Source organism: Peromyscus maniculatus, chromosome 5 (assembly GCF_049852395.1).
Source record: "Peromyscus maniculatus bairdii isolate BWxNUB_F1_BW_parent chromosome 5, HU_Pman_BW_mat_3.1, whole genome shotgun sequence".
Taxonomy (NCBI): domain Eukaryota; kingdom Metazoa; phylum Chordata; class Mammalia; order Rodentia; family Cricetidae; genus Peromyscus; species Peromyscus maniculatus.
This window is the reverse complement of record NC_134856.1, coordinates 53069533-53096729: the sequence shown is the minus strand read 5'-3', so window position 1 is coordinate 53096729 and position 27197 is coordinate 53069533. Positions and strand designations below refer to the sequence as shown.

The 27197-nt window shown below is 52.7% G+C and overlaps 1 protein-coding gene across 4 annotated transcripts; it reads right to left on the bottom strand.

The window, feature by feature from the left end:
• Window positions 1-563: 563 nt before the first annotated feature.
• Window positions 564-27097, bottom strand: Wfdc1 (WAP four-disulfide core domain 1). 4 transcript variants are annotated; one of them, XM_042277774.2, is made up of 7 exons: window positions 26615-27095; window positions 14421-14610; window positions 12964-13047; window positions 12025-12165; window positions 9048-9089; window positions 7518-7591; window positions 564-1491 (listed from the first exon to the last, which is right to left on the bottom strand). In XM_042277774.2, the coding sequence occupies exons 1-6, from the start codon at window positions 26732-26734 to the stop codon at window positions 7533-7535; spliced, it is 636 nt and encodes a 211-aa protein (XP_042133708.1). In that variant the 5' UTR covers window positions 26735-27095; the 3' UTR covers window positions 564-1491; window positions 7518-7532. The 4 variants fall into 4 exon arrangements, with proteins under 4 accessions (XP_042133708.1, XP_042133707.1, XP_006990231.1 ...); XM_042277773.2 differs by lacking the exon at window positions 564-1491 and adding an exon at window positions 3346-3781; XM_006990169.4 differs by lacking the exon at window positions 564-1491 and adding an exon at window positions 5817-6162 and having other exon boundaries at window positions 26615-27090.
• Window positions 27098-27197: the final 100 nt, after the last annotated feature.

Genomic DNA, 27197 nt, shown 5'->3' with positions numbered 1-27197 from the left:
TTCACACATGTCCAGCTTGGTGAGCTGGTGAGTGTGAGTGTACTGGGATTATCTCCAGAAACATGGCTGCCTCGAAGGTAGCTACACCATCAACAATTCCCACCCCAGCATGGGTGATGCACAGATGAGTCTTCATCCAGTCAGCCCTCTCCTCCTGAACACTCACTCTAGTGTCTCCAGGAGAGCCACATACAGCTGGGCCAGCAGGTGGCTGTGATCTCAGGTGAGGGTCTGATGTCCCCCCCATCCCCATTCTTTTTTTTTTTTTAACTTTATTTTATGTGCATTGGTGTGAGGGTGTAAGATCCCCTGGAACTGGAATTACAGACAGTTGTGAGCTGCCATGTGGGTGCTGGGAATTGAACCCGGGTCCTCTAGAAGAGCAGCCAGTGCTCTTAACTGCTGAGCCATCTCTCCAGCCCCCTCTATCCCCATTCTACCAAGGGTCTCAGGAGTCTGGGTGATCACAGCTCTGAGTCTGAGTCAGTAATGGCCACCTCACAGTGTTACACAATGGGACACCCAGTTCCAAAAGAAAAGTGTTCCAGAAAGTCACTGGTTTATTTCTTCAAACAATGTAGCCATCAGGCATCAGGAAGAGGTTGTAGAATATTCCAGAAGGAAGGTGATGCATCTCAATAAAATGAGGCTCATGATCATGGAATCAGAGAAAATGTCTTTACCTTCTGTCATAGAGGAAGGGATGGATGGGGAGAGGGAGGGAGGGAGAGAGGGAGGGAGAGAACAGAGTAAGGGAGATCAATAGAGGATACTGTGGCTCAGAAGGTTGTTGTTGTGGGTCTCTTCTTATGTACTGTCCTTGAAATGACATGGAGTTGCAGTGCAGACACAGGAAGCCAGGCTAGGGACAGCTGGGGACACCTCTATGGGTGTTATGGGCCATTCTGTTCGGGTGGAGATGATAGTCATGTACACCCATACAAGTCAGCCAATGGCACAGACCACACACTTGCCCTGAAGTCAGACTGTGTCTCTGGCTCTGACATGCCCCATAGCCACAGCCGGGGAAAACATAACTGTCGAGGAGACAGATTCCTCATACCTGCACATCCTCTCTGCCTCTGGAGATCTGGGGGCCATCTCGGCACTCTCCAGTAACCCTGTAATTATTCCAAAATTGCGATACTTTGAATGTAACTGGCCCCCATAAGCTCATAGTGAGTGGCACTATTAGGAGGTGTGGCTTTGTTGGAGTAGGTATGGCTTTGTTGGAGGAAGTGTGTCACTGTGGGGGTGGGCTTTGAGGTCTCACATATGTTCAAGCCATGCCCAGTGTCTCAGTCTTCCTGCTGTCTGTGGATCAAAGATGTAGAATTCTCAGCTCCTTCTCTAGCATCATGTCTGCCTACATGTCGCCATGCCTCACCATGATAATGGACTGAACCTCTGAACTGTAAGCCAGTCCCCATTAAATGCTTTCCTTTATAAGCGTTGCCATGGTCATGGTGTCTCTTCACAGCGATAGAAACCCTAAGACAAAAAAAAAAAAAAAACACCAGAAAGAAACAGCATACACATTCATCTCTCCCTCCTGAGCTCCCATGTGCTCCCCCAGAACACCTCTGTCCACCCATGTGACTTAGAGTGCTGCCAACTGTCTGTCCCCCGTGGGCTGTCAGCCCCATGAGAGCCAGGCAAGGATCTGCCTTTTCCCAGTGACACCCCAGCCTCTGGAAGTGTATCTGGTACACAGTAGATGCTTATGGTCTGTTGCTAGATAACCAAATGAGAGACCTGTGGCTAACCTTAACTTAATACGTAGCCAAGGATGAAATAGAGCTTTTGACCCTCTTGCTTCTACCTCCCAGCTGCTAGGATAAGAAGCCAGTTTATTCCATGCTGGGGACTGAACTCAGGACGTTGAGCATCCCTGGTCTGGAGAACCTGGGGGACCCAACTGGGCTGGCAGGTGTGCTTGGGCAGCGAGGGGAGCTCGGGGCCTCCATCCATATGCTGCTGTAATGGACACAGCCGATGGTGGAGGATGAGCATCTCTTGACCCCTACAGTGCATCTGTAGTGTGGAGCCATCCTGGGACCTGGCTGGGGAGGGGACATCACTGCATATTGTGTGCATCTCAATGGAGAGCCATTATGGGAGCCCACAAGCTCCAGGTTCTTCCATTAGCCTTTGGGGCTGTAATGCATATTATGTTGGTAAATTGTGCACTGTTTGAACTTATGAAAAGCAGAGTCAGGGAGCAAGGAGACCTTTGTCTCCTCGCCTCCCCATGAGACTGGGCCCCTGGCTGTGCACACCCCCTTTCTGGCTGCCTGTGATACTGGGCCAGTTGCACATGGCCTCAGGAGGTGCTGGAGTAAATAGAGGGTGGAAGGGAACCAAAGAGGAGACTCCATCTGTGTGTGCAGTTAAGAGGAAGGCGTCATCCATGGTGGGGTGAGACTTTTCAATGATGTGTTTGCTCTGGTGTCACCCACGTGCCTGTAACCCTTCACCCATGCTCTGTAAGAATCCTAGCTCCCTTTCTACCGCTGTGATAAAACACAGACCAAAACTAATCTGGGGGCTGGGCGGTGGTGGTGCACGTCTTTAATCCCAGCACTCAGGAGGCAGAGCCAGGTGGATCTCTGTGAGTTTGAGGCCAGCCTGGTCTACAGAGAGAGATCCAGGACAGGAACCAAAACGACACTGAGAAACCCTGTCTCGAAAACAAACAAACAAACAAACATAAATCTGGGGAGGAAAGGGCTTATTTGGCATACGTATTCTGGGTCAGAGTCCATTGAGAGAAGTCAGGGCAGGAACTCAAGCAGGGCAGGAACCTGGAGGCAGGAGCTCCAGCAGAGGCCATGGAGGGGCGCTGCTCACTGGCTTGTTCTTCATGGCTTGTTCAACCTGCCTTCTTTAGAACTCAGAACCACCAGCCCACGGGTAGCAATGTCTCCCAGTGGGTTGGGCCCTCCCACATAAATCCTTAATCAAGAAAGTGGCCCACAGCTTTGTCTATCGGCCACTCTGACAGGTGCATTTTCTCAGTTGAGGTTTCTTTTCCCAGATAACTCTAGCTTGTGTCAAGTTGACCAAGAAACTAATCAGGACAGTAAATAAGAACAGCAAACTCATTGGTGGCCTTATTCCTTCAGCTGTAAACTATATACACACATATATAGGCATGTGTATGTATACATAACATGCATATATGTATACATGTGCACACATACATATACAAATATAGAAATAAATATTAAATAAGCCAGTCTCTTTAAGATTTCATATAATCTTGAGTCTGGTTCATAATCTTTTTTTTTTTCTAGACAGGGTTTCTCTGTGTAGCTTTGGAGCCTGTCCTGGAACTCACTCTGTAGACTAGGCTGGCTTTGAACTCCCAGAGATCCGCCTGCCGCTGCCTCCCGAGTGCTGGGATTAAAGGCGTGTGCCACCACCACCCAGCCTGGTTCATAATATTAAAGGGTCAGGTGCGTAATCTAACAGTTTATATTTGAAATATGTTAGTAATAAATCTTGTTGATTTCACAGAGGGGACATTCTGACTTCTTGTTTGGAGCCTGGGTAACAGGAGCAGGAGGCTTTCTGTGGCATTTTTGTGGCAGCTGGCTGCTGATGACACACAGGTGGTGAGCAGGTATTCCATGGCTCAGCTGTGACTAGTGAAATGAGAGATAGTCATCCTGATCCTCGGTTTTCCCCGTCTCCAAGACTGGCTAGGGCGGCACTCCTTCATCTAATGGGCAGGGTGTTGCCCATCTCCAGGCACCTGTTGAACCACTCTGAGTGTGACCTGGTGAGAACCCAGAGTCTCTGTGAGCAGGAGAGACAGGTGTGGGATAGGTGTGGACTGGGGACGTGGCTGTGCCTGTCCAACAAGCTCCTTTGTTGCCTGTGACTGTGGCCTGCTGGACTTTCTCTCCCTGGTCTCAGGGTCCAGGACAGGAGATTCCCAGCAGGTAGATCCAAGGAGGTGCTGACAGACTTCACAGAGCCCACCTGCCAGCCTGTCCCAACCCAGAGGTTGTATTGCTTGAATTTTGTTGCTTACAAACAAGATAAACCCATTGAGCAAGTCCAAACCAAAGTCAAGGGAGCCAGCTACTGAGGACCCTGGAGTCACTGCCTTGACGTCATGTGGGTTAGAAGCCAGTCCTGGAACGTGGTCAAGAGCTGCCCCCCCCTTCTCCTCTCCCTCTCTCCTTTCTTCTTCTCCTTCTCCTCCCCTCAGATCTGTCTAACCCACTCTCTTTTCTACCCCTGACATTTCACTTCATCCCATAGTAGTCAGGGGGAGGTGCCATTTTCATTGTTCTAAAGACTGGACAGGCCAGGGAAGCTGCCCAAGGCCACGGGGTGAGGGTCAGGCTCTGAAGCCAGGCTCAGTCATGTGCTGTGTTTCTTCTGTCTTTAATTACTTGGCTGGTGACCACTTGGGATGGCAGCCCCAGAGACCAACACTCAGAAACTTAGCTCAGACATTCCCCACCTCTGGGAAGCCCTCTCCAGCTGCTCTCCCCACCCCCAGTCCATGAATGGCTTTCTCCCACACTTATCTCACAGCACCGAAGGCACAGACACAGTGCACTACCTTGACTCTGCCGAGTTAGGTCACTGTGCCTGTAGAAAGGAGTGTTCTGGGGACAGGGGTCTGCTTTACCCAGGATCATGTGACTGTCCTCTGTAGCAGCACAAGAGGACCCTCCCTGGGGGTCATAGATGCAGTGTACTCTGCCCTTTGGCCACCCGAAGGGGACCAACCTGCTTTTTCCTTAGATCAGCCAGTATACTGATATTGTGAGAATGTTCTAGGAAAGAAAGAAAGAAAGAAAAAGAAGCTAGGTGTGGGGAGTTAAAACTGGAATGGCTGATAGAAAACCCCAGCCAGGACCGGGCCAAGGTCAGCAGGACCACAGCACAAAGAGATTGTTTAATTAAGTCTGCTCCTACAGGGAAGTCCTTGTTAAGGGAGTTGGCCCAGGGGAGGCCACTGGCCTGGGGCCGATCCCAGCTCACCTTCTCTTCCCAACTTCTCAGTGCCCCTCTTTGCTGTGGGGATGATGCACTCAGGACTCTGGCCTCGGGAGGCACAGCATCCCTGTGCTCCTGGCCAACCACCAACGGGGAGCCTCTAGCATGGCACCTCTGAGGACATGACAGTTAAAGCCCTGACTCTGTCTTGAGATGACTCAGTAGATCAGATGCTGACACCAAGCCCGCTCAGCCGAGTTCAGTTCCCGAGACATGGTGACCTCCACACATTTGCAGACTGTGGGAGGCACAGAGGTCCTTGTCCTCACAGATAAGCACCAGGGGAACCTGGAAGACTAAATACATAGGGCTGTTCTTTCAAAGGAAGGGATGCATAACCTGTTATCCGTCCAGAAGGCTGGGAGGGGATGTGGTTAATAGCCTGGTGACCTTTTCACTATCTGTGTGCCTGAGACCACACCAGATCCTTCCACAGACCTTTTCTGTGAGCTTGTCAATCTACAGAGCCTATCTTTATGGAAAGTGTCATATGTACTTTACAAAAAGTTTTGATATAGACACATCTTTGCTTTAGTGTGCACTCAGGATTGAGCTAATTATTGCCAAAAAAGTTTTCACCAAATTGTGCTGTGCTTAAATATGCCTAAAATAAACTACTTGCCGCCAGACTCCTGAAGTGTGAGCCAGCACCAGGCACTTAGTCATACTGAACTAAACTATCTTCTTGCCTCCCGAGGATCATTACTCTGCTGGCCGTGGTGGTCTCAGAAAACCCTGCAACAGATGTGCGTACACACATAAATAAATGTAACACAAAATTGAAAAACAGCTGTGGCTCAAGTTTGATAAAGGAGTTCATTTTCCACTATGAGCGGTGGGAGAATTTATTTTGGGAACAATTGGATTGGATATATGTCTTCCACAGTCCAAATCTGTAAAAGTCACCTCAAAGCTGCAGGCTTGTGTGACCAGGGTGCTGAGCAGGGACCCAGAGCTTGTCAGGGGCTTCCCCTCAAGTTACCACACCAGGCTGGGCCACACTGGTGTTGGGAGTCTAGAGTCCCATTTCCTAGGAGCTCTAGAGTTCTCTTCTGTGGAACTGGGTGTGATGTCTGGGGTCAAATTCTTTTCCTGTTTCCAAGGCTTAGCATGTGGAAAGCATGGGAGGGGGTCCCTCAAAAGCTGTAAAGGAAGAAAAAGGAGAAAGGCTACATATGAGTCGATTGTGGGCAGGACAAACAGCACAGGCCTTTTAAAGTTTCGTCTGCCCTGGACCCATCAGGAGCACCAGAAAGATGTGTTTCTTTGAAGGAGAAACCCTCAAGCCCCTGAGAGGTCTCTGGCCCCTGATTAGCTACTGACCATCCATTTCCATCATACTCATTTTATAGAGGGGAAAATAGGTTTGGAGAGTTGAGTCATTCACTTAAGGCTACACAGTAGAGAGCGGAGCTTTACAGCCAGGTCCCACTGGCTCCCGCGTCTGAACATCCACCCATCCTCAGCTGTGCTTCAAGACCATGCTGAGCCTGGGCCACAAGGCCCTGGTGAAAGTTGCAGGTTTGAACTTTATCAGACACACACCGAGGCTGGCTCCTGTCATTTTCAGACAGCAGACAGGCTGGCATCAGTCTCTGCCTGTTCCACAGTCTACCAGGGATTTAGCCCAGGATACCCTGGAAGCTGGAACCTGCTTCCTTTTCAATAACCCCTAGGGAACTGCTATGGTCATGGCTGCCATTTGCTTTGTGAGCTTGCTGAAGTCTGGGAGGGTTCTTGGATTTGAAGTTGGGGACCCTCTGGTGGCTGCTACATGGCACCTTTGTACTTTTCTGCCGGACAGACCCCTGTGCAGATAGCCTCCTTGACATCCCCTGTCCCCTCAGTAGCCTCCCGGTGGCTCCTCACAGCTGAAGTGATGCATTGTGGGAACCACAATCTTCACTTCCCTCCACCTGGTGCACCTGTCCTCCAGCCTCTTATCCCAGGTAGTACCTCCTCATCCGCAGATTTCAGTTACCAGCTTAGTGTCGGACCCCCGCCCCTCTGGGTCCTCCCTCATTCTCACTGGAGCCAGCTCCTGCACCCTGCTAGTCATTCCTGGCACAGTCCCTGCTATACCTGTGGCCTCCTTGTTGATCTACCCGGTGGCTGGTGTAGACTCCCTTCTAACAGGAGGTCAGCCTCATCTATGGGATTTGTCCCCTGCGGTGTATAGTGCAGACTACCAGCTACTGCTGAGCGGTAGAGTTTGGTCGATGCCACAAGCCATGCTGAGCCAGGGGGTGCTGGCACGACAGCCGTCAGACAGGTGCTCCCTACAGCACTGTCTGGCCGAATAGGGGAGAAGGCAAGATTTGGGAGGCACTGGAGGCACCACTGGCCTAAGCGTGGAGGCCACAGTCAGCCAGGTCTTCGGTTTAGATCCTGCTTCTGACTTACTGGGAATCTGGAGGGATTGTGACATTCTGATGTCGCCCTCATGTGGCCAACATGGGGACGATGGCTGTCTAAGCATCCATCTCACCTCCGCTTACCTGCCAGTCTTGGCTTCATTGAAAGTGCCTCTGTTGTCCCTTTCCAGGTTCCGCCACATTCTTGGAGTCACCTTCTGCAACAAGAACCCAGTTGCCGGGACAGATGTTCTGCTCAGATCCCCGCCTGGGCCCCCTGTGACCTCCAGAGGTAGTCTGGATGGATGCCTTGGCACAGCGTGGCAGTCTGCAGGTGCATCTCTCCCTTTGCCCCAGCAGGGTCCCTGCCTGCATGTCTCTGCTCCTTCTTTAGCATCCTGGAGCAGTACTGAGCCCAAGGCCTCAGACACACTAGGTGCTCTATCTCTGAGCCTTATCCTTGGCTCTCCTGCCTACCTAATCCACAGCTCACCCGTCACACACTGCAGCCATGGGGACGGCCACACCTCCCCCGATCATCACACATAACCTTCCACTGCCAGGGGCTCCAATCCCAGAGGCTGAGTTATCTTGATCCCTCCTTAGGAAGCTCTTCTCCTTAGAAACTCTTCTGGTCTAAAAGGTCCTCATGGTATCTGGCATGTGACATCTGGAGCCTTTGTCACCGGTACCATGAAATAACCACATAGACTTTATGAGTATTTGAATTTCCTGCCTGAGCTACTCTGTGACAGGAACTGGGTTCGCTGTGTTTACAGATGGAGCCACAGCCTCCAGCCCTGAATGGTGAGCAGTGCCTGATAACAACATGCTGTGTGGATGGAAGGGTGATGGATTGGTGATGGACAGGTAGATGAGTGGGTAGGTGAGTGGTGGATCCATGGAGGAATGAGTGGGCAGGTGGATAGATGAATGATGAAGAATGAAAGAATGATAGATAAAAGTGGATAGGTAGGGTAGATGGGTAGAAGAAAGGATAGATAGAGGGATGAGTGAATGGGTAGATGCGTGGATGAGAAAGGGAGATCAGAAAGGGATGCAAGGAAGAAGGGATGGATAGATGAAGAGATGATGGAAGAATGAATAAAAGGGTAGTTGGAAAGAGAGGTGGATGGATGGGTGGGTGAGTAGGTGGATGGGTGAGTGAGTGGATGGATAGGAGACTGGATGGGAGGATGGGTAATTGATGGATGGATGGAGAGATGGATGGATGAATTGATGGATGGATCAATGGATGGGTAGATGGATAGTGGGTAGGTGGGTAGGTAGACGGGATGGTGGGTGGATGTAAGAATGGATAGGGGGATGAATGAATGGATGTATGTATGTATTCTCAGATAAACGAACAACCAGGAAGATGGATGAAGGTCATCTCTTCCAATTCCCTGAGTGAGGGTAGCAGAGACATAACTGTCCCCATCCCCAGATTCTGACACTAGGGTGAGGGCATGGTTGCCCTGATCACCTCTCTGGCTCACATCTGTCCTGCCCAGCATCATAATGACAGGGCTCGGCTTTATTTCTCAGACCTAACTGCCATTTTGTCCTCTAGCTCAGCCCTGGACTTGGATATTTTCTTTGTCACTTAAAGGCTTGCCTCCTTTCCTTGTGTCTTCTGCAGAGAAAGAGAAAGAGTGCCTTCTCCCCTCTCACCTGGATATTCCTTGTGAAGCTTCTGTCTCAGGATCCGCCCCTCTGGAAAACAAGCGGGAAGAGAAAGCTTGCAGGCTCTCAGGGGGCCGTGTTAATCAGTTTCCAGTTGCAGTGTTGCGCAGATATTTTGACATTATTTTGAGGGTCAAAGGGGACCTGAGACCAAAATGTTTGGAAACTACTGCCCGGATCATAAAGCTGGCCTGACCCTCTGACCCCAGGAGAGCTGGTAGCAGGGAAGACTATGCCTTAGAGTGGTCATGAGCCCACAATTTATTGTGTGTGTGCATGCACACAGGTGTGTGTGTGTGTGTGTGTGTGTGTGTGTGTGTGTGTGTATGCATGCACATGTTATGTTTGTATAGGTGTACATGTCTGTGTGTGCTTGGAAGCCATAGAAGAACATTGGGTGTCCTGCTTTATCATGTTCTACCTTATTCCTTTAAGGCAGGGTCTCTCACTGAACCTGGAGCTGGGCTGGCGATCAGCAATCTTCCTGATCGGCCTGACCCACCCCAGTGGTGGGATTTCACACCTGGCCACACTCGGCTCTCAGCTTTTTTTTTTTTTTTTCAGGTCCTCATGCTTGCTCAGCAAGGGCTTTTATGCACTGAGCCATCTATCCAGCCCCAGAAATTAATTCCCAAATGGCCCAAGAAAGTGCATGCATCCATTTCTATGGAGAAAAAGAGGGAGAAGAATGTTTGAATAGTGCTGGGCCTGGAGGTGGTCCCAGGAATGTTCCTGCAGCTTTTCTGCAAGTCTGGGATTCTCTGAATATGCAGTTAAAAAAACTTTTTTTTTAACTCTTTCTCTCAGTTACCGTGACATATGTGTTCTTATGCTCTGCTGAGAGTTTTGCCCTAAAGGAAGGTGAGGGACTTTAAGATGACTCCAAACTCAGACATAATTACCACCAATTATTCCTGAGTGACAGCCCTGAGGTCAAGGCTGGGAGAATTTGCTTCCACCTGGGAGGCTGGAGGTGTTCCTGGGGGAGGGGAGGCATGCACAGCACACATGGGCATGGGCAGGTGCAAGCACACACAGGTGCATTCACTCACAGGTGCATCCTCAGGTACATACATGCCCTTTGCAGCTGGTGGGGTACGTTCCCGACCTGATTCCTCCCTCTTACTGTACCAGGGCTGGAGGTGGCACATACTCACCGAGCTTCAGAACCTGCCCCTGTGGTAACTACTACATTACCACCCCAAATCCCATTTACAGATAGGAAAACTGAGGCTAAGAAAGTCCCGGGGACAGAGCAAAGCCACCCAGGAAAGAGGAAGCAGCTGAAAGCTGTTTCTGAAGTTCCAAGTCTGTATTCTTGCCTCCATTACACTTCTTTCCTGGGCTTGGACATTTCTGGTGTGGTCTTGTTGGATAGCCTGATCTCTACGCTCAGCTTCCCCCAGGAAATGCATCCATCTGGACTGGGTTCAGACTCCCTAGATCTGGTCTGAACTGGTTTGATTTACACCAGTCTTAGAAGTCATAGAATCAAATGAGCAAGATCAGGGGACCAGGGGCTGGAGAGATGGCTAAGCAGTTAAGAGTACTGACTGCTCTTCCAGAGGACCCGGGTTCAATTCCCAGCACCCACATGGCAGCTCACAACTGTCTGTAACTCCAAGATCTGACACCTTCACACAAACATACATACAGGCAAAACACCAATGCAAATAAAAATAAGAATAAATAAATTGGTTTAAAAAAAAAAAAAAAAAGACCAGGGACCAGAAGGACCTTCCTGGGGCCTGGATGCAGCTCAGTTTGGAGAGTGCTGCCTCGCTACACAAAGCCCTTCACCCCACCCCCTGTGCGCAACCCAGCACAGCAGCGTATGGTGTTGGCCTGTAATCCCAGTACATTAGGGCAGAAGAATCAGAAATTTAAGGCCATTCTTAGCTATAGTAAGTAGAGGGTCTGGGCCAGCCTGGGCTACATGAGACTTTGCCAGAAAGAGGCAGGGATAGGGGCTTCCAGTGTATGAAGCATCCTCAGCCCAGCTGGGGCCTCTCATGGAAGACATCCCTCTGTCCTGCAGCCCCTGAAGGCTGCCTGCCTTCTGGTGTTCTACACCTGCAGGTCCATCCCCACTACCCCCCTCACTGTGCCCTGGTGTTTAGGAATTGGCAGTAATACATGGGAAGAATGGTGGAGCCACAGTGGTCATAATGTGTGTGGGTTAGCCTGGTTGTTCCTTACAGAACCCCGACTCCAAGCTTGACCACTCTGCTCTCGGCCTATTTCACACAGACGAGAGTTTGTGATTCGCTGTTTCATCCACGACCTCTGTGATGGATGTTCACGATGGCCAACTGCCATCTGAGAAGCAAGGGTTCTCAGACAGTGCAGATTCTATGAGGTTTGAGCCTCATAGATGGCTCAGCAGGTAAAGGGGCCTGCTGTGTGCCCAAGCCTGATGATGACCCGAGTTCGAGTCCCAGAACCTGCACAAGGGTGGCGGGAGAGACTGAGCTCCTCAGAGTTGTCCACAGACCACATGTGCGCCATGGTGCCTTCCCTTGCTCTTCCCTCAACACACACACACACACACACACACACACACACACACACACACACACACAATCGTAACAGATTTTAAAAACTCAAATTCTGTGGGGCTAAAGACAAATCTAGAGATGGGCACACAAGATCCAGTGTTCCCTAACACCTGTGGCAGCCTGGCTCCACTCCCAGAACCCTACACAGCTGTTGTCACCTGCTCCCGTGACAACGGGAAGTGGTCCCCATTGTACAGGGGAGGAAACTGAGGCTCAGAGAGATGAAGAGACTGACCCCAAGGTCACCCAGGTAGCAGACACAGAGCTGGGGTGACAGGTGGGAGCAGGACACAGAGGGAGCAGGAAGTGGGGCAAGGGGACTCTGAGCCAGGCTCTGGTGAGAGGGTGACAGGGTGACAGGTGACAGGTGGGGCGGGGCCGGGGCAGAGCGGAGCAGCAGCACTCACCTGTCTGTCGGCGCTGCTTGACACACTGCCCATGGTTGGGTATGCCCTGGGCTGGGTCCCCTGGCCGCAGGATGTGGCACTCATAGCCTGAGGGACAGAGTAGTGGCTCCGCCCCATCCTTGGTGGTGCTGCATGCCTCTGCTGCGGAGGGACACGGGCCAGGTCTCAGATGGCAGACCTGGGGGGCAGACAGTGCACCCCATCCAGAAAGGCCGATTTCTAGCCCCGCCCAGATACCAGGCCACGTCTGTGCTTCTCACACAGTGCATACATGTACACTCAGACCCTAGGCCATGTTTGTACATACATGTGCACCCAGAGAGGCCACCTCCCACCTGCAGACTCCAGGCTGCATCTGTGTCTTACAAAAACTCTGAGAACCACCTCCCACCAGCACCCAGTGCACACGGACACAGTCACGGTATCCTACACACACCAACCCCCAAAGAACATGTGATTACAAGTACACTGGCATACCCTGAAACATGCACTCACAGCTACAGCCACGTGTGTACACACAACACACCCACAATCAACACACATAAACATGCTTTTGCACACATGTGCTTATACACAGACACACCACATTCAGCCACATCCACAAGAACAGGTGTAGCATACCCTGATGGAGATGGTCCACATGAGAGTGTGCAAAGCCACAGGTCCAGCGGCATGCACACATGTGCAGCCCTACCTCTGTAAACCCCTGGGCCTCAGGCCTGTATGTGGTTCCTTTAAGAAACTGCCCTCCATGCCCCACCCACATTAAGGTGGCAACGAGGCCCTTTAAGACTTTAGGGGTTCCAGACCCCTTCCCTTCTCATTCTCTACTGAGGAAGGAGACCCGTTGTCAGGGAGAGCCTTGCTGGTTCTCTGCACAGGCCACAGACCCCAGCGAGGAAGAGGGCCGGCTCCGACTTGGGGATCCATGCCAGGTACCTTGCAACACCTCTTCAGGACCATCCAGCAGCCAGCCGTTGCCGCCAAGCCATCGGGGTTTGGGCTGCACCAGCCAGTCTAGAACTGACAGAGAACTGGGTGAGATGGAGGCCTTCCCGGGGCAGTTCGATGTGACCAGCCTTGAGGGAGGGGCGTGTCACCCCATAGAAGAGGGTGCGGATGGCTCCATCACGTCGCCCTGTGGGGCATGCCACAGGCCTGCAGCATCCAGGCCACCGCCACCCTCCTGTCCCCCAATCGCACAGCCGAGCACTGAGGCTGAGGGATGTGGACCAGATGCCATTGCTGTCAGCATCACTAACTGCTGTAGCCACTCCTGCTGCCAGGAAAGGAACGGAGGATGCATCTGTGTTCACCGAGTGCCATGCATGGGTCCAGAGACCACAGTACTGGGATACGGAAAACAGCAGGGCAGCCCACACTCTGCCCTGCTGGGCTGACTCCACGTGGGGGACACTAGGTACACAGAACAGTAAACCCAGACTTCTGCAGCCTCGAACAGTGGGAAGGGGCGGGGGGGGGGGGGGGAGGACCTGCTGGAGGAGGGGCTGCTGGCAAGGGAGCACCCTCTCGGAGGAGGGTCTGAGGGCTGTGGAGGAATGAACCTTGTAGGTATCCAGGGGAAACGTTAGGAGCACCCAGGCGTCAGATCAGGGTTCCACCCCTGCATGCAAGGGTTGCCTAGGGGAAATCTAGAGGCACTAGGGCCATGGGGCACTGGCCAGGGATTTTAAAGAAAAGTCCTCAGTCTGGATTTGATTACTTTTATTTTTTTGAGACAGGGCCCCCTGTAGCTCAGGCAGACTTTGAATTCCCGAGAATGACCTTGAACTTCTGATCCTCCTGCCTCTACCTTCTGAGTACTGGGATTTCAAGTGTGTACCACCACATCTGCTTTACACAGTGGCGGGAACCGAACCCAGTGCTTTGGGCTTGCTAGGCAAGCACTTTACCAACGGAGCTACATTCCCACCCTGGATATAAAGATAAATGTGTATTTAGAATGTTTATTTTGGGGGTGTGAGCACATGTGGAGGCCAGATGACAGCCTGGGTGAGTGTGTTCTCTCCTTCCACCATATGGGTTCCAGGGACTGAACTCAGGTCACCAGGCTTGGTTGCAGGTGCCCTGACCCCTTTATCCCCTACACTCCTATAGACTGAGCCGTCCTACAGACTGCACCCCTTTTAAAAGGGTGGAGTCTCGTGGTGGTGACACTGTCCCTGGAATGTGTGTATTCCATGCTGGGGGCTCCATGCATGCACATGAGGCAGCTGCACCCAGCAGATGCTGCAGAGGTGCGGCTGAAGGCTGCAGGTGAGCGCACCCGGGCTGGGCTGAGGGGAGCTCAGAACACACAGCTCCAGTTCCTTCCCTTCCTCAGGCTGGCACTGGGTCCAGCTGACCCCTTGTCCCCTGAGCCCAGCTCAGCTTACCTGGTGGAGGTGGCACAGCCTCCAGGCAGGCGTAGGCACAGCCGTTGTAGCAGCAGCGCCTGTGTCGCGGGCACTGGGAGTCGGCCTGGCAGCGTGTGGCCTGGCAGGCACCTGGGGGCAGCGTCCGTGGGGGTGGTGGGCAGCGGTCTGCACGGGGCTGCCGGGAGCCTGTTGGCGTACCCTCTTCAGCCTGTGGGACATAGTGGAAGGGCATCGGCCTGGGCTCCCAGCCCGAGCTTCCTCCCTGGGCGGAGCCTGCTGCCAGGGTGGGTCGGTGAATGGAGCAGTTCTGGGGTTGACTGGCTGTTTCTCTGTGAGTCCCCAAAGAGATGGCTGCAAGAGGGAAGCAGGAGGGGAGGGAAGAATGGAGGAAGGAGGGTGGGAGGAGGGATGGGAGGAGGGATGGGAGGAGGGGTGGGAAGAGGGACGGGAAGAGGAAGAAGCTGTAGAAGGAAGGTATTTGGGGAGTGTGTGGAAGAGCAACAGTCTACATACTAAGTACGATCCCTATATGATAGCTCTCCTCTGTCTACATGTGTTTGCACATACATGGGTGTACATGTAAACACACATGCAGATTCTATACATGTATATTTCTGTATAAACATGTATTTTTAGTCAGGTGGTAGTGGCGCATACTTTTAATCCCAGCACTCGGGAGGCAGAGGCAAGTGGATCTCTGTGAGTTCAAGACCAGCCTGGTCTACAGAGCAAGATCCAGGACAGGCACCAAAACTACACAGAGAAACCCTGTCTCGAAAAAAAAACAAAAAACAAAAACAACCATATTTTTTTATAGTCTATCCACATGTCTAGAGCTTTGAGTATTCATGGATCACACACCAAATATAATCACAAACATCTTGGACAAGTCTCACACACTAACACGGAGGTGGAAAGGTCACCTGAGAACATTTGTGTGCCCTCATTTGCTACACTAACCCAAAGCCAGGCAAAGCAAATGCCTGGTGTGGGGAGTCAGAGAGGCTGCTGGTGTCACAAGACTCCACCCATGCTGGTCACAGTGTCATGAGGGAACTTGAAATGGGACGTGAGGAGGGAGGATCATTAGACATTAACACACACACACATAGAGACACGCATATACACACACACACACACACGCTAACACACACAGGTGGCATGTACATACACACAGGTGGCATGCACATACACACACAGGTGGCATGCGCATACACACACAGGTAGCATGCACACATGTACAGATAAACAAAGTGACTTATGTCATCAGGTCTTGACTATGTGTGTGTATGCATTAGTCAGAACGTATGTGTTTCGTGCATATGCATGGGGGGGGGAAGAAGGTGGGAAGGAGATGTTTCAAAATAGTGGCATTGATCCACACTTGGTGATTGAATTATGCATTTCTTCCACCTTTTTTTATATACAGGGTCTCATGTATCCCAGTTGGCCTCGAACTTGCTATGTGGCTAAGAACAACCTTGATCCTCCTTTCTCCACCTCCCCAATGCTTCCTTTCTAGTTGAAAATGGCTGCTGGAGTTTGTTGAGGCTTGTGGTGGGCAAGAGGTCCAGGGCAAGCTGTTCAAAAGCGTTCTGGCTACGATAGTGCTTGCTGGAGCCAGAGTTGTGTGTCAGCAGCAAGCAGTCGAGGTTGTGTGCAGGGCCCTCTCTTTGGCAGCATGCAGCTGTGGCTGTGTGCAATGCCCTCAGTTCAGCAGCATGCAGCTGTGGCTGTGTGCAGTGCCCTCAGTTCAGCAGCATGCAGCTGTGGCTGCATGCACCTTCTTCGTGGCATCTGTGGAGTGTTCAAAGCAGCTGGGATGCATGAGACAAGTCCAGCACAGTGAAGGGTCTAACAACAGTCAAAAGACTCCAGTGCCAAACTTCTTGGGTTGTTTGCATCAGAACCCATCTTTAATATTAACAGCACTTTTCCTGTGTTTAACCGTGTTCTGCTCCATCCAGTTCTATCCAGTTCTGCTCTGTAGTCCTGGTCCTTCAAACCTGAGTCCCGGGAGTTAGCATTCTGCTGTGTGACCCTTCTCCATATGGGGACAACACAGCACCTCTCTCTCTGGGTTTTCCGATGACCAGACACACCGAGAAAGGCACAGCAGTGCCCAGGGTGGCGCTTGTCCCTGGATGGAAGCTAGCTCAGTGCCACCAGTGGCCACTCCTACAAACTGGTCTTTTGCCTGGAAGACTGCTCCACGTCTGTCTTCTGGCCGGATCACCTCCCAGCCCTCAGCATATATATCCTCCTGAAGGTGGCCTCCCGTCACTGGCAGAGGCATGGATCTTCCTGGTGCAATCCTGCCCCATGCACACATTCTGTGCTGCCATCTCTGAGGCTGCGAACACCATGCACTACTGCTGATGTCCCGCAGGGGGCATCTGGTCACAGGGAATAAATCCTGCTCCGGATGCCCCCAAGCTGGCATCAGAGCAGGCCGTGGCTTTCGGTTTCCTGCCCCAAAGCTGGCGCACAGGGTGGGGGCAGCTAAGATGAGGGTGCTCTGGTGATAGCCTGCTTCGCCCAGAGAACCTGTTTCTTCTTGTTGGCACAGACTGCTCATTCAATCTGTGAAAAGCAGGGGGCTCAGTAAAGAGCTTGCCTTGCAAGTGTGAGTACCTGAGTTCGAGTCCCAGAACCCTCGTAAAAATCCAGGCCCACTGAAAAGTGCTTGTATCCTGGTGCTTGGGAGGCAGAGACAGGCCAGCCTAGTCTCTGTGAGCTCCCTGTCTCAGAAAACAAGGTGAGAGCTGGGCAGTGGTGGTGGTGCACGCCTTTAATCCTAGCACTCAGGAGGCAGAGGCAGGTGGAAATCTGCATTTGAGGCCAGCCTGGTCTACAGAGTGAGTTCCAGGACAGCCAGGGCTACACAGAGAAACCCTGTCTCAAAAATTAAAAACAACAACAACAAACAAACCGAAACCAAGGTGAACAGAGCCTGAGGAACACTTGAAGTTGTCTTCTGGTGTCCACACACATGCATACACCTGTACCCACACCTGCACTTCCCACACACTTACAAACACCTACCCATACACGTACACACATCTATCCCCCACCTATACAAGACTACCCATAAACACCCATACATACATCTAACCCCCAAACACACACAAAAATGAAGGAAAGGAATGATAAGAGAAAGGCATTGCTAAGTGACTCTTGGTGGATATGGAGAGGAAGGTCTGAGGTTAGAGGTCCCCAGAGACTCAAGGGAGACCTGTGGGGGGCTTCTGAGCCCTGCAGTCTCCAGTCTTCAGCATCCTGCCCCTCTCTGTCTCTCATGTTCGTACACTGTCCCCAGTTGCTTGGAAACTGCTGGCAGGGGACATAACCCCTCACCCTCCACTTCACATCCATCATCTACAGGATTAAGTGAACTGGATCGAGTTCAGGCTCACCAACACTAATCCTGATCCACCATGACAGCCACGCCGGCCCCCTTCGGAGGGGGATTGAGAGCCACTGGGTACTGGCAGGGGAGGTGATGGGTTTTCTTCCCAGTAGGTCCCATGTGCAGGCACCGTGGTGCCCGGGGGTCAGCAGTAAGCCTCTTCTCTCCCTGGCCCCTGTCTCATTAGTTGGTCAGAGGCAGCCCGAGTGAGGGGTCTGCGGAGAGACTGGTTTTATGCTGGCCACTGTTGTCCCACGGGAACACAAGCCTGTTCCCCAGGGCGGAGAGAGGCACCTTAGGCTGCTTCCTGACCACAGAGGGTCGCTGTGGGGGATCAAGAGCTGAGGGGCCCCAGTTAAACAGTTTTGAAGAACATTCCGTGACCTGCAACGTGACACTTAGAAAAGCTCTCGACAAAGGTTCTTCCTGAGATCTGAGGGACTCCAAGAAACGCAGGGTGTGCTCTGCAGCTCCCGGTCCCAGATTAAAGGCTTGGCAGCCCCAAGGGTCAGGCCAGGACTGGCTCCCCAAGCCCCTCTCCTCCCGCCCCCTGCCCTCCCCAGACGTCCTGGTTGTGCCCTGCCAGCCATCCACACCTGCCTGGATGGTCACTCATGTACTCTGCTCACGTGCAACACCCCATCCAGCCATTTGTCACTCCTGGATGTACTCGTGTGTGTGTGTGTGTGTGTGTGTGTGTGTGTGTGTGTGTGTGTGTGTGTGCGCGTGCATGCGTGCGCATCTGTGTATGTATAAGTGTGTCTGTTTCTGTGCGTTCTTATCATACTAGGACGCCACACCCTAAAGACTAGATAGGGCTAGCCCATGAGTCGTCTTCCAGAGGCTGCCACGATGCCATCAATACCTATGATCTGCACCAGTCCTGCTCTTCACAGTGCTGCCCCCTCTACCTGCTACTTTCCCGACACCCTTTGCTCATTCTTTATGTTTGAACCCCAGAGCCGGGTCTACCTTTAGGCAGACTCAGGAGGAATGGGACCAAAGCTGGGGACAGGTCAAGGCTGACGGAGTTGGGATTAAGGGCTCAGGTTAAAGAATCAGGCCAGTCTGGGGTTGAACCTTGGAGCTGTGGGATCGATTCTCCAGGAAAAAGAAATCACTAACTTACCTGAGACTCAGTTTTCCTCCTCTTCAAAATGGGCACAATAGCGGTAGTTGCTGTGGTTGGGGTAAGGCCTAGCCTGTGAGGTGCCCAGCTCAGAACCCATGGTAGTACTGATCACCACTGTTTCTACCGAGTTTGACTCTGTGGGTTCAGGGGGCTCCCTTCCCTTCTCTATAACATTCTGTCCAACTCACATCAAAGTCCTTCATCGCTCCCTGCCTCCCTCCCACACATCACTCACAGGGAGTGATCGGCTAGACACCCCTGACGCCATGGACTGAGGTGTGGTGCTAAGACAGGTTCAAAAGAAGCCTGGGGCTGGAGAGATAGCCCAGTGGTTAGAGCACTGGCTGCTCTTACAGAAGACCAGGGTTCAATTCCCAGAACACACACGACAGCTTACAATTGTCTGTAACTCCAGTTCCGGAGGATACAGCAGCTTCTCCTGGCTTCCGTGGGCACTGATGCACATGATGCCCAGACATGCACACAGGCAAAACACCCATAGACATAAAGTCTTTAAAAAAGAAAAGAAGAAAAAAGAAAAACGTGTCCCCGGCCCCCGGAGCTCTGGTCCAGCTGGGCACAGAGGAGGTTCAGAGACAGACCCACAGACAGTAGGGCAGTGGTGACGTGATGACCTCACTGTGGCAGAGTTCTTAGGGGATGTGGGCACGTGGGAAAGGGACTCCAGCACTGAGACAGGGCTTCTGCGCTCACACCACTCTCGGACAACTGCCTGGTGTGGCCTTGTCCTTCTTGCTGGCACTGTCACACAGAGAAGAAACTGAGGCACATGGTCACCACCCCAGAGAAAGCTCCAGACTCAGACCCTGGGCCATCTGGTTCACGGTTGTGGCCTGAAGCAGAGCTTGTCAAGTTCTCAGCCCACTCAGGAGCCTGCAGCACGCCCCACTGTGGGTGTTACCAACCCACTTTACAGATGGGGAAACAGAGGCTCGGGACTAGAAAAGGCATCTTGCTCAAGCTGTGGCTCCCCATAGACAGAAGCAGGTTGGATCACCCTGACTCCTCCAGAGCCTGGCCCTGAGGATCCTTCATCTCACACACCCCAGTTTCCACCATCTTGGGGAACAGCCCCGGTTCAGGGCACAGTTAGCTGTTTGTCACCCTCATCCAGGGACATTCTAGAAACAGCTCGTTCCCAAGCCTGCTTGTGGCCGTAACCTACCCTTCTCTCCAGCCTACATTGCCGCCCGGCTGGAGACGAAACAAGCGCATGTCAAATCCCTCACAGAAGCCAGAGGCTCAGCCAGAATGACAGCATCCTTCATGAGGGCCTTGGCACCCCCTTCCCGTGATGTCCAGCCTTCATCCGCACTAAGGACTATCCTAGTGGAGCCTCAAACACCAGCTCTGGGTACCGCTCAGATGTCTCTCAGCTCCACACACCAGACCTGAGTAGAGCAATTCCCCTAAGCTCTTCAATAACCCGGTGGCTACAGCCAACCTGGAGATTCTGGTACCTGTATGGGTTGACAAAGCCCTTTTTGGTAGATGCCACCCACAGGAAATGAATCAAGGCTCTGCCTTCACTGGGCCTGAGAGGGAAGAATCAGCAGGTTCAAGTTCAGTGTCCTCGAATAGCCAGAGGAGGCGGGATGGACAAGTGATGGGTCGTCTGCAGGGTGGAACATCACATGGGCCGTGGGGGAAGGACAAGAACCAGCCACATTCACAAACCTGCCACCCGTCGTCAGATGTAGATCGTGTGCAGAGTGAATCCGTCACACATCAGGGGACCCAGAGCAGGGAACCCACAGAGACAGAGCCCTGGGGAGGCTGCTGGGAGAATGGAAGTGAGTGCTTATTGGGTATGGGGTTCCTTTGGGGGAGGGAGGGAAACACTTGAGAGCAGAGAGAGCTGGTGACCGCCCAGCACTGTGTGTGCACACAAACACACAGATATACACAAATACAGATATACACATACAAACACAACACACACACATACATAGATACACACACAGATACACATACAGACACATAGATACACACACACACACACACACACACACACACACACACACACACACACACACACACACACACACCGATAGTTTGTCTTGGGCTGTGGAGGAAGCTTAGTTGGTAGTGTGCTCACTTAGCATGTTTAAAAACCAGGGTTCAGTCCCCAGCCCTGAATAAACTGGATGTGGTGTACATGTCTGCAACCTCAGCACTCAGGAGGTGGAGACAGGAAGATGAGAAGTTTAAGGTCATCCACAGCTACATAGGGAGTTCGAGCCCAGCCTGGGCTACATAGATTCTGTTTCCTATAAAATAAAAAAATGTATTATGTCATGTGAGGTTCAACTCAACTTAAACATTTTTAAACAATGTGAATAAAAAGAAACACATGTGCTGTGGACAGGGCTCATGAAAAAGCAGAGGTCCACACAGATAAGTGATGTGTGGAGGAAGACGGAGCATGGACTGTCCTCAACCCTCCAGCTCTGGGCCGTCTGGATCTTTTGAGGGTAAGTATCAGTACTGCTGTATTAGAGAGAACTGTGGAGTGACCCCCACCTAGGGAGCTGGCACCCCACCTGCAAAGTTGCCCTCACCCCAGGCCTCCCCTACACGCTCCACCCCTTCATTCCACAAGAGAGCTTTGCCCTTCTTTGGAATGTTCTAGAGACTTCATAGCTAGACCAATAAAAATGTCCTCCAGGTCTGGTTTGCGTGGTGGAGGAAGAAAGCCAACTTTCCTCAGAGCCCCACTTGCCCTTCCTCGGGAATTCAGACGTCAGAGATCTAAAAATAAGCACCTCCCTGGCCCGCGGCGCTGGGGCTCAGTGTGAGGATGCACTGGGCCTCCACAGCAGGCCCTTCCCAGAGGGGTGCTCCGAAGACTTCAGCTGGAGCAGGGTTGCTCGCTGTCGACTGCACATACGATGCCCCTCTAGAACTTTCCATGGCTTCCTTTATGCTCTGGGTGACATGGGCATCCTCTGCCTGAGCCTGTATGTGCTGGGCTCTCAGTTAGATCTGAGGAGTTCTGGGCTGGACCCCAAGACACCGCCCTGTCTTCTCTCGGCTGAGTTCCAGACGTGGGCGGACCCTCCCCCTGACACTAAGCAAGTGAGACCCACCCTGGAGCAAACCCTCTGCTTCTTTTGTCTTCTACAAAAGCAGCCAGTGAAAAAGTAAACAAATCTTGTTGATAAGAACCACAGGAGTGAAGAGTACAGCCAAGATACCCCGAAAGCAAGCACGGGAGGTGGGCTCCAGGGAGAGAGGAGAGGCTGAGATGACGAATGTCTGGTGACGGCCTCTGTGACGGCCATTGCCCTCAGTCCCAGCTGTCGTGGGCTCCAGGTACCTTCATAGGTTACACACACACACACACACACACACACACACACACACACTCCAAACATACATATGCATATGTGCATATATATGTATACACATGTATGCAAGCATACACCCATAATAGTTACACATACATCCCTGCACATACATACACTCAAACGTATACATACATATGCAAACACACACAGATGTATGCATGAATGTGTGTAGGTGTGTTTGTGCGTGTGTGTGTGTGCACATACAAAGTGGTACCAGGCACAGAGCAAAGATCTGGGTATTTTTATGTGTATTTCACCTACATGTATGTCTGTGAACCAGTGTGTGCTTGGTGGTGCCTGCAGAGGCCAGACGAGGGCGTCGGATCCCCTGGAACTGGAGTCATTCAGTTATGAGCCACCATAATGAGAGTGCTGGGACTTGAAGCCAGATCCTCTGGAAGAGCAGCCAGCGCTCTTAACCTCTGAGGCACCTCTCCAGCCTCAACTCTGGTCTTTTCTTGAACCCACAAAGCACCTGCTGTTGGATGCCACACTGCAGATGTGGAAACTGAAGTTCAGACAGACGACAACCCTAGGCTTTCTTTTTTTTTCTTTTTCGAGACAGGGTTTCTCTGTGTAGCCCTGGCTGTCCTAGAACTCGCTCTGTAGACCAGGATGGCTTCGAACTCAGAAATCTGCCTGCCTCTGCCTCCCGAGTGCTGGGATTAAAGGTGTGTGCCACCACCACCCAGCATCCCTAGGTTTTTTTTTTAGGGCTTCTCATGGGAAGACAGGGTTAGTGTTCCTGTCTCTCCCCTCCTGGGAGTCACTCAGGAAATGAACAGGCCTTGGTCTGGGGAAATCCAGTCCCCATATACAAGCCACTCCACTGAAGGTGGAGGTGAGAAGCTCAGAGGTGAGAAGAACCAGGGCAAGGATGTGGCCAGCCATGGCCTGGCAGGGTTTAAAAAACATCTCACCGGCCGGGCGGTGGTGGCACACGCCTTTAATCCCAGCACTCGGGAGGCAAAGGCAGGCAGATATCTGTGAGTTCGAGGCCAGCCTGGGCTACCAAGTGAGTTCCAGGAAAGGCGCAAAGCTACACAGAGAAACCCTGTCTCAAAAAACCAGAAAAAAAAAAAAAAAATCTCACCTCTGTGACCTGGGCTGTCCACTCTAGTGTGGCTGACTCCAGGCCATGCGGAGAGGAGAAATAAACAGCATCACCTCATTACCCCCCCACAAGTCCACAGAGGCAGTGAGGACAATAAAATAGCCAAGCCCTCTGAGTGCCCCTCCCAACTGTGAGCAGGTAGGCATTCCGTTCGGGCACTGTAACCAAATACCTGCGCAAGTCACCTGGAGGGAGGAAGGCGCCTTTGGGCTCAGGATTTCTGAGGTCTCACTCTTAATGCTGTCAGGAAAGTGGGGAGACAGTGGAGAGGAAAGGGCAGGGACAGATGATCCCTTCAAATTCACAACCCCAGTGAGCTACTTCCTCCACCAGACCCCACCCCCTCAAGTTCTCAGGCCACGCTAGTGTCCTGACTGTCTATCCAGGTATAAGCCCATGAGGGGAATAACCCATCCAGTCCCCAGAGCGCTGACCTGTCAATCACCTCCCACGGGCCCCTTCTCTTAACATTACTATGTTAGGGACCAGACCTTCAACACACAAGTCTTTAGAGAACATTCCAGACCAGGCTATAATGAATTATCCGTCATAGATATACTGGAGTTAACATTTAACTGTGACTCACTCTGTTCTCAATAAAAAATGGCTTCCCTTAGGGCTAAGTCTGCTCCAGATACCTGCAGATGGGGTCCCCAGCCCTGACCAGCCCACAGCCATCAAGGGTCAGCACCAAGCTGCGTGAGGAGAGCGAGGCTATGGGAGCGTCTTGCCTCTAAGCACATGTGGGCCACATCTCTCCTGGTTACGCTCAGGTTGAAGGATAGCCTGAAACCCAGAGAGGGGCAGCGAGTGGCCCGAGGCTGCACAGCTCTTGAGAGGTCTGTGCATGAGGACTTCTAAGCCGAGCCTCTGAGTCACAGCCTGGCCTTCCCCAGGGTATCTTCTCTCCCCCCACTTTTTTTCACTCTATCACCTATGCCTGTCTGAGCAGCAGGGAGGGGCCCATGTCTGCGGATAATGCAAAGCCCAGGGGTTGTGTCCAAGGGCAGTGCAAGATACAAAGAGCTTGGATCTGGGAAGAGCAGAAAAAGCCTTTTTCCTCAGAGCTCATCCCCTCCCGCTGGCCTTCCTCCCACCCTGACCCCCCTCTAGATGGCCTCTGGCCTCTGATCTTCAGCTCATGCTGAGCCTTCCAGGAATGTTCCCTTTCTTCCCAATTCTTTTTTTTTTTTTGGTTTTTCGAGACAGGGTTTCTCTGTATAGCTTTGCGCCTTTCCTGGAACTCACTTGGTAGCCCAGGCTGGCCTCGAACTCACAGAGATCCGCCTGCCTCTGCCTCCCGAATGCTGGGATTAAAGGCATGCGCCACCACCGCCCGGCTCTTCCCAATTCTTAATCCTTCCTCAGGCTCCCTTCAGGATAGCCACCTCTTCCAGGAAGCCTTTGGTGGTTGTTCATGTCTCATATGAACTTCATCTCCAACTACTTTGCTCCCTGACTCCCTTCCGGTGACTTCCTGTCTCTTGCTAAGAACATCCAGCCAGCCGAGGGTGTTGATCTTCAGCCCAGATCAGCCTCAGTACAGATTAATACCCCAGCTCCAGGCTTCTTGATCTGGCAAATTCATATTTGCCCTTCAAAGCCCCACGTTAAATGTCTCCAACCCCAGAACCCTCCTGTTGCTCCTGGGCAGGGCTGAACAAGCTGACTCTTCTGTTCCCATCGCACTTGTTTGCAAGTCATGCACAAGAATGTTCCAGGTGCTGACTTGACGGCCGGAACCCGGCGGGGAGTCCAGCAGCCCCAGCCCCAGGAGGCTGCCTTCCTCCCAGGAGCCACGCATTGGCCCTTCACCATTCTTTGATTTGAAGCCGGTGAGACACCCCAGGCGTTCTGAGTCCTGAGCGCTTTCTGCACTCCGAGCCACACATCTGCTCAGGTGTGTGGAGGGTGCTGTCCCCCTGACCTGTGCTCCTTTGGAGGGTGCCCCCTTTTACCCACCCCAGCCCTTCCTTCGTTATCTGTCTCCTCAGTGCTCAAAAGCTAACACACCCCAGGGCTTCCTTCCCCTCATTCATGCTCTGCTGGCCACGCTGCTGTGTAGACGCCCCAGGCAGGCAGCGGGCAGACGAGTCCCCCCACCCAGGACAGTGCCTGCCAAACAGAGGCCATCAGAACACTAGAGCTGGGGGATGCCTCCGTGGATAACGCACCTGCCATGAAAGCATGGGGCTGGAGTTGCCACATCCAGAACGCAAGTAAGAGCTGGCAGGAGCGGCAGACACTTGTAGCCCAGGGCTCGGGAGGCAGGCCTGATGTCAGGCCAAGGTGGCCGGCTAGACTAGCCCACCTAGTGAACTCTGGCTTCAGTGAGAGACCTTGCCTTAGGAAACAAAATGGAGTAATCGTGGTAAACAACTGACGCCAATTGCCAGCCTCCATAGGCATCTGCACACACATGTATATGCACACACATACATTGCACACACCTGTAAACACACATACATGTATATCACACACATACGCACACGCACACACACACACACACACACACATCTCTACATATTTGCTGAGAGGAACACATCACTCTGTCTTTTGCAGAGGAGATTGTTGGTGTCCAGAGAGGTCAAACAACGTGCCTGAAGTCACACAGCCAAAGACCAGCCCTCACTTAGACTCAGCCTCAGGGCCCCACTGAGGCTTTCCCACCGAGGTCTCATTGGCTTTCTCCTCAGAACTTTCCTAGATTTCGCGGTTATTTGTCTCCAGGCTGTCTGCTTCACCCTCAAGGTGAGCGGGTCTCCTCAGCTTGTACCTGCAGGTTGCCATATAGAGCTTTGCCAGCATACTTCCCACTAAGTGGTTCCTGCCTGAGTAAGGCACCGTGGCCAGGCTTCAGACACTGGGGGGTGGGGGCCAGGGAGTCCGGGCGGGGGTGGGGGTAGGAGGGGGGAGACACCAAACGCCTAGATTCTGCTTTCCAGGAAGAAGGATGCTTCAGTTAAGCTTCAAAAGCAAAGCCTCCCTGTGGGGCAGACGTGTCTCTTGACTCCTTGCTGGCAGGAGGGTGTCCTCGGGAGGGCACCGAGTCCCCTCTGCCTACCACTCGCTACAGCTCAGCTAGAGGAGACTCCCACACTGCTGAGAAACCACAGCATCTGAGGACCTGTGTCCCCTGGGCCACCCCCCACCCCCAGAGGCCCCTCGACCCATCCCGGCACTTACTCGGGACTTCTCGGCCAGCCTGGCCGACAGCATTGCCTCCCAGGTGCCCTGGGCAGAGCTGGCACCCAGCAGCCACAGGAAACTCAGAGCCTGAAGGACCTTCCTGCTGCAGCGGCCCATCTTGAGGCTGGTGGCAGAGTTTCCTCCAGGACAAGTGACCTCCTCAGGCCCTCCCGGGAGAGGAGGCAAAAGGGGTTAACAGGGAGGAGGGACGAGAGCCTGGGTGGGGCCAGAGTGAGGGACAGAAGTGCTCTGCCTGGTCCTCCACACGGGGTCCCTGGGATCCTGTGTCCTCGGCCAGCACCTGCACCCTGGATGATGGCTGGTCTTCGGGTTATTTTTAGCCCACCCTGTGGCTCCGGGGATGAGGGTGGCTGCAAGCTGGACAGCTCAGCTCGAACAGCGGCTGGGCAGAGGGAGGAGGGGGCACCGGCGGAGACGTGGCTGCCACTCCTCTCTAGCCAGCATGCTGTTGCTGCCTCGGGCTGGGCTGGGCTGGGCTGGGCTGGGCTGCTGGTGGCGGCGGCTGCTCTCAGCATGGGCCGGCCGGTGACTGTCTGCCCCAGGAACTGCTTTTGGGGGT

What these genes read in the sequence shown, in the direction of transcription:
- Wfdc1 (XM_042277774.2), bottom strand. Translation starts at nt 26,734, where the DNA reads ATGGGCCGCTGCAGCAGGAAGGTCCTTCAGGCTCTGAGTTTCCTGTGG. An exon ending in GGCTGTGCCACCTCCACCAG is followed by an intron (nt 13,048 to 14,420) that starts GTAAGCTGAGCT and finishes GTTCTCTGTCAG; the next exon opens with TTCTAGACTGGCTGGTGCAG. An exon ending in CAAGCAGCGCCGACAGACAG is followed by an intron (nt 9,090 to 12,024) that starts GTGAGTGCTGCT and finishes CTTGTTTTCCAG; the next exon opens with AGGGGCGGATCCTGAGACAG.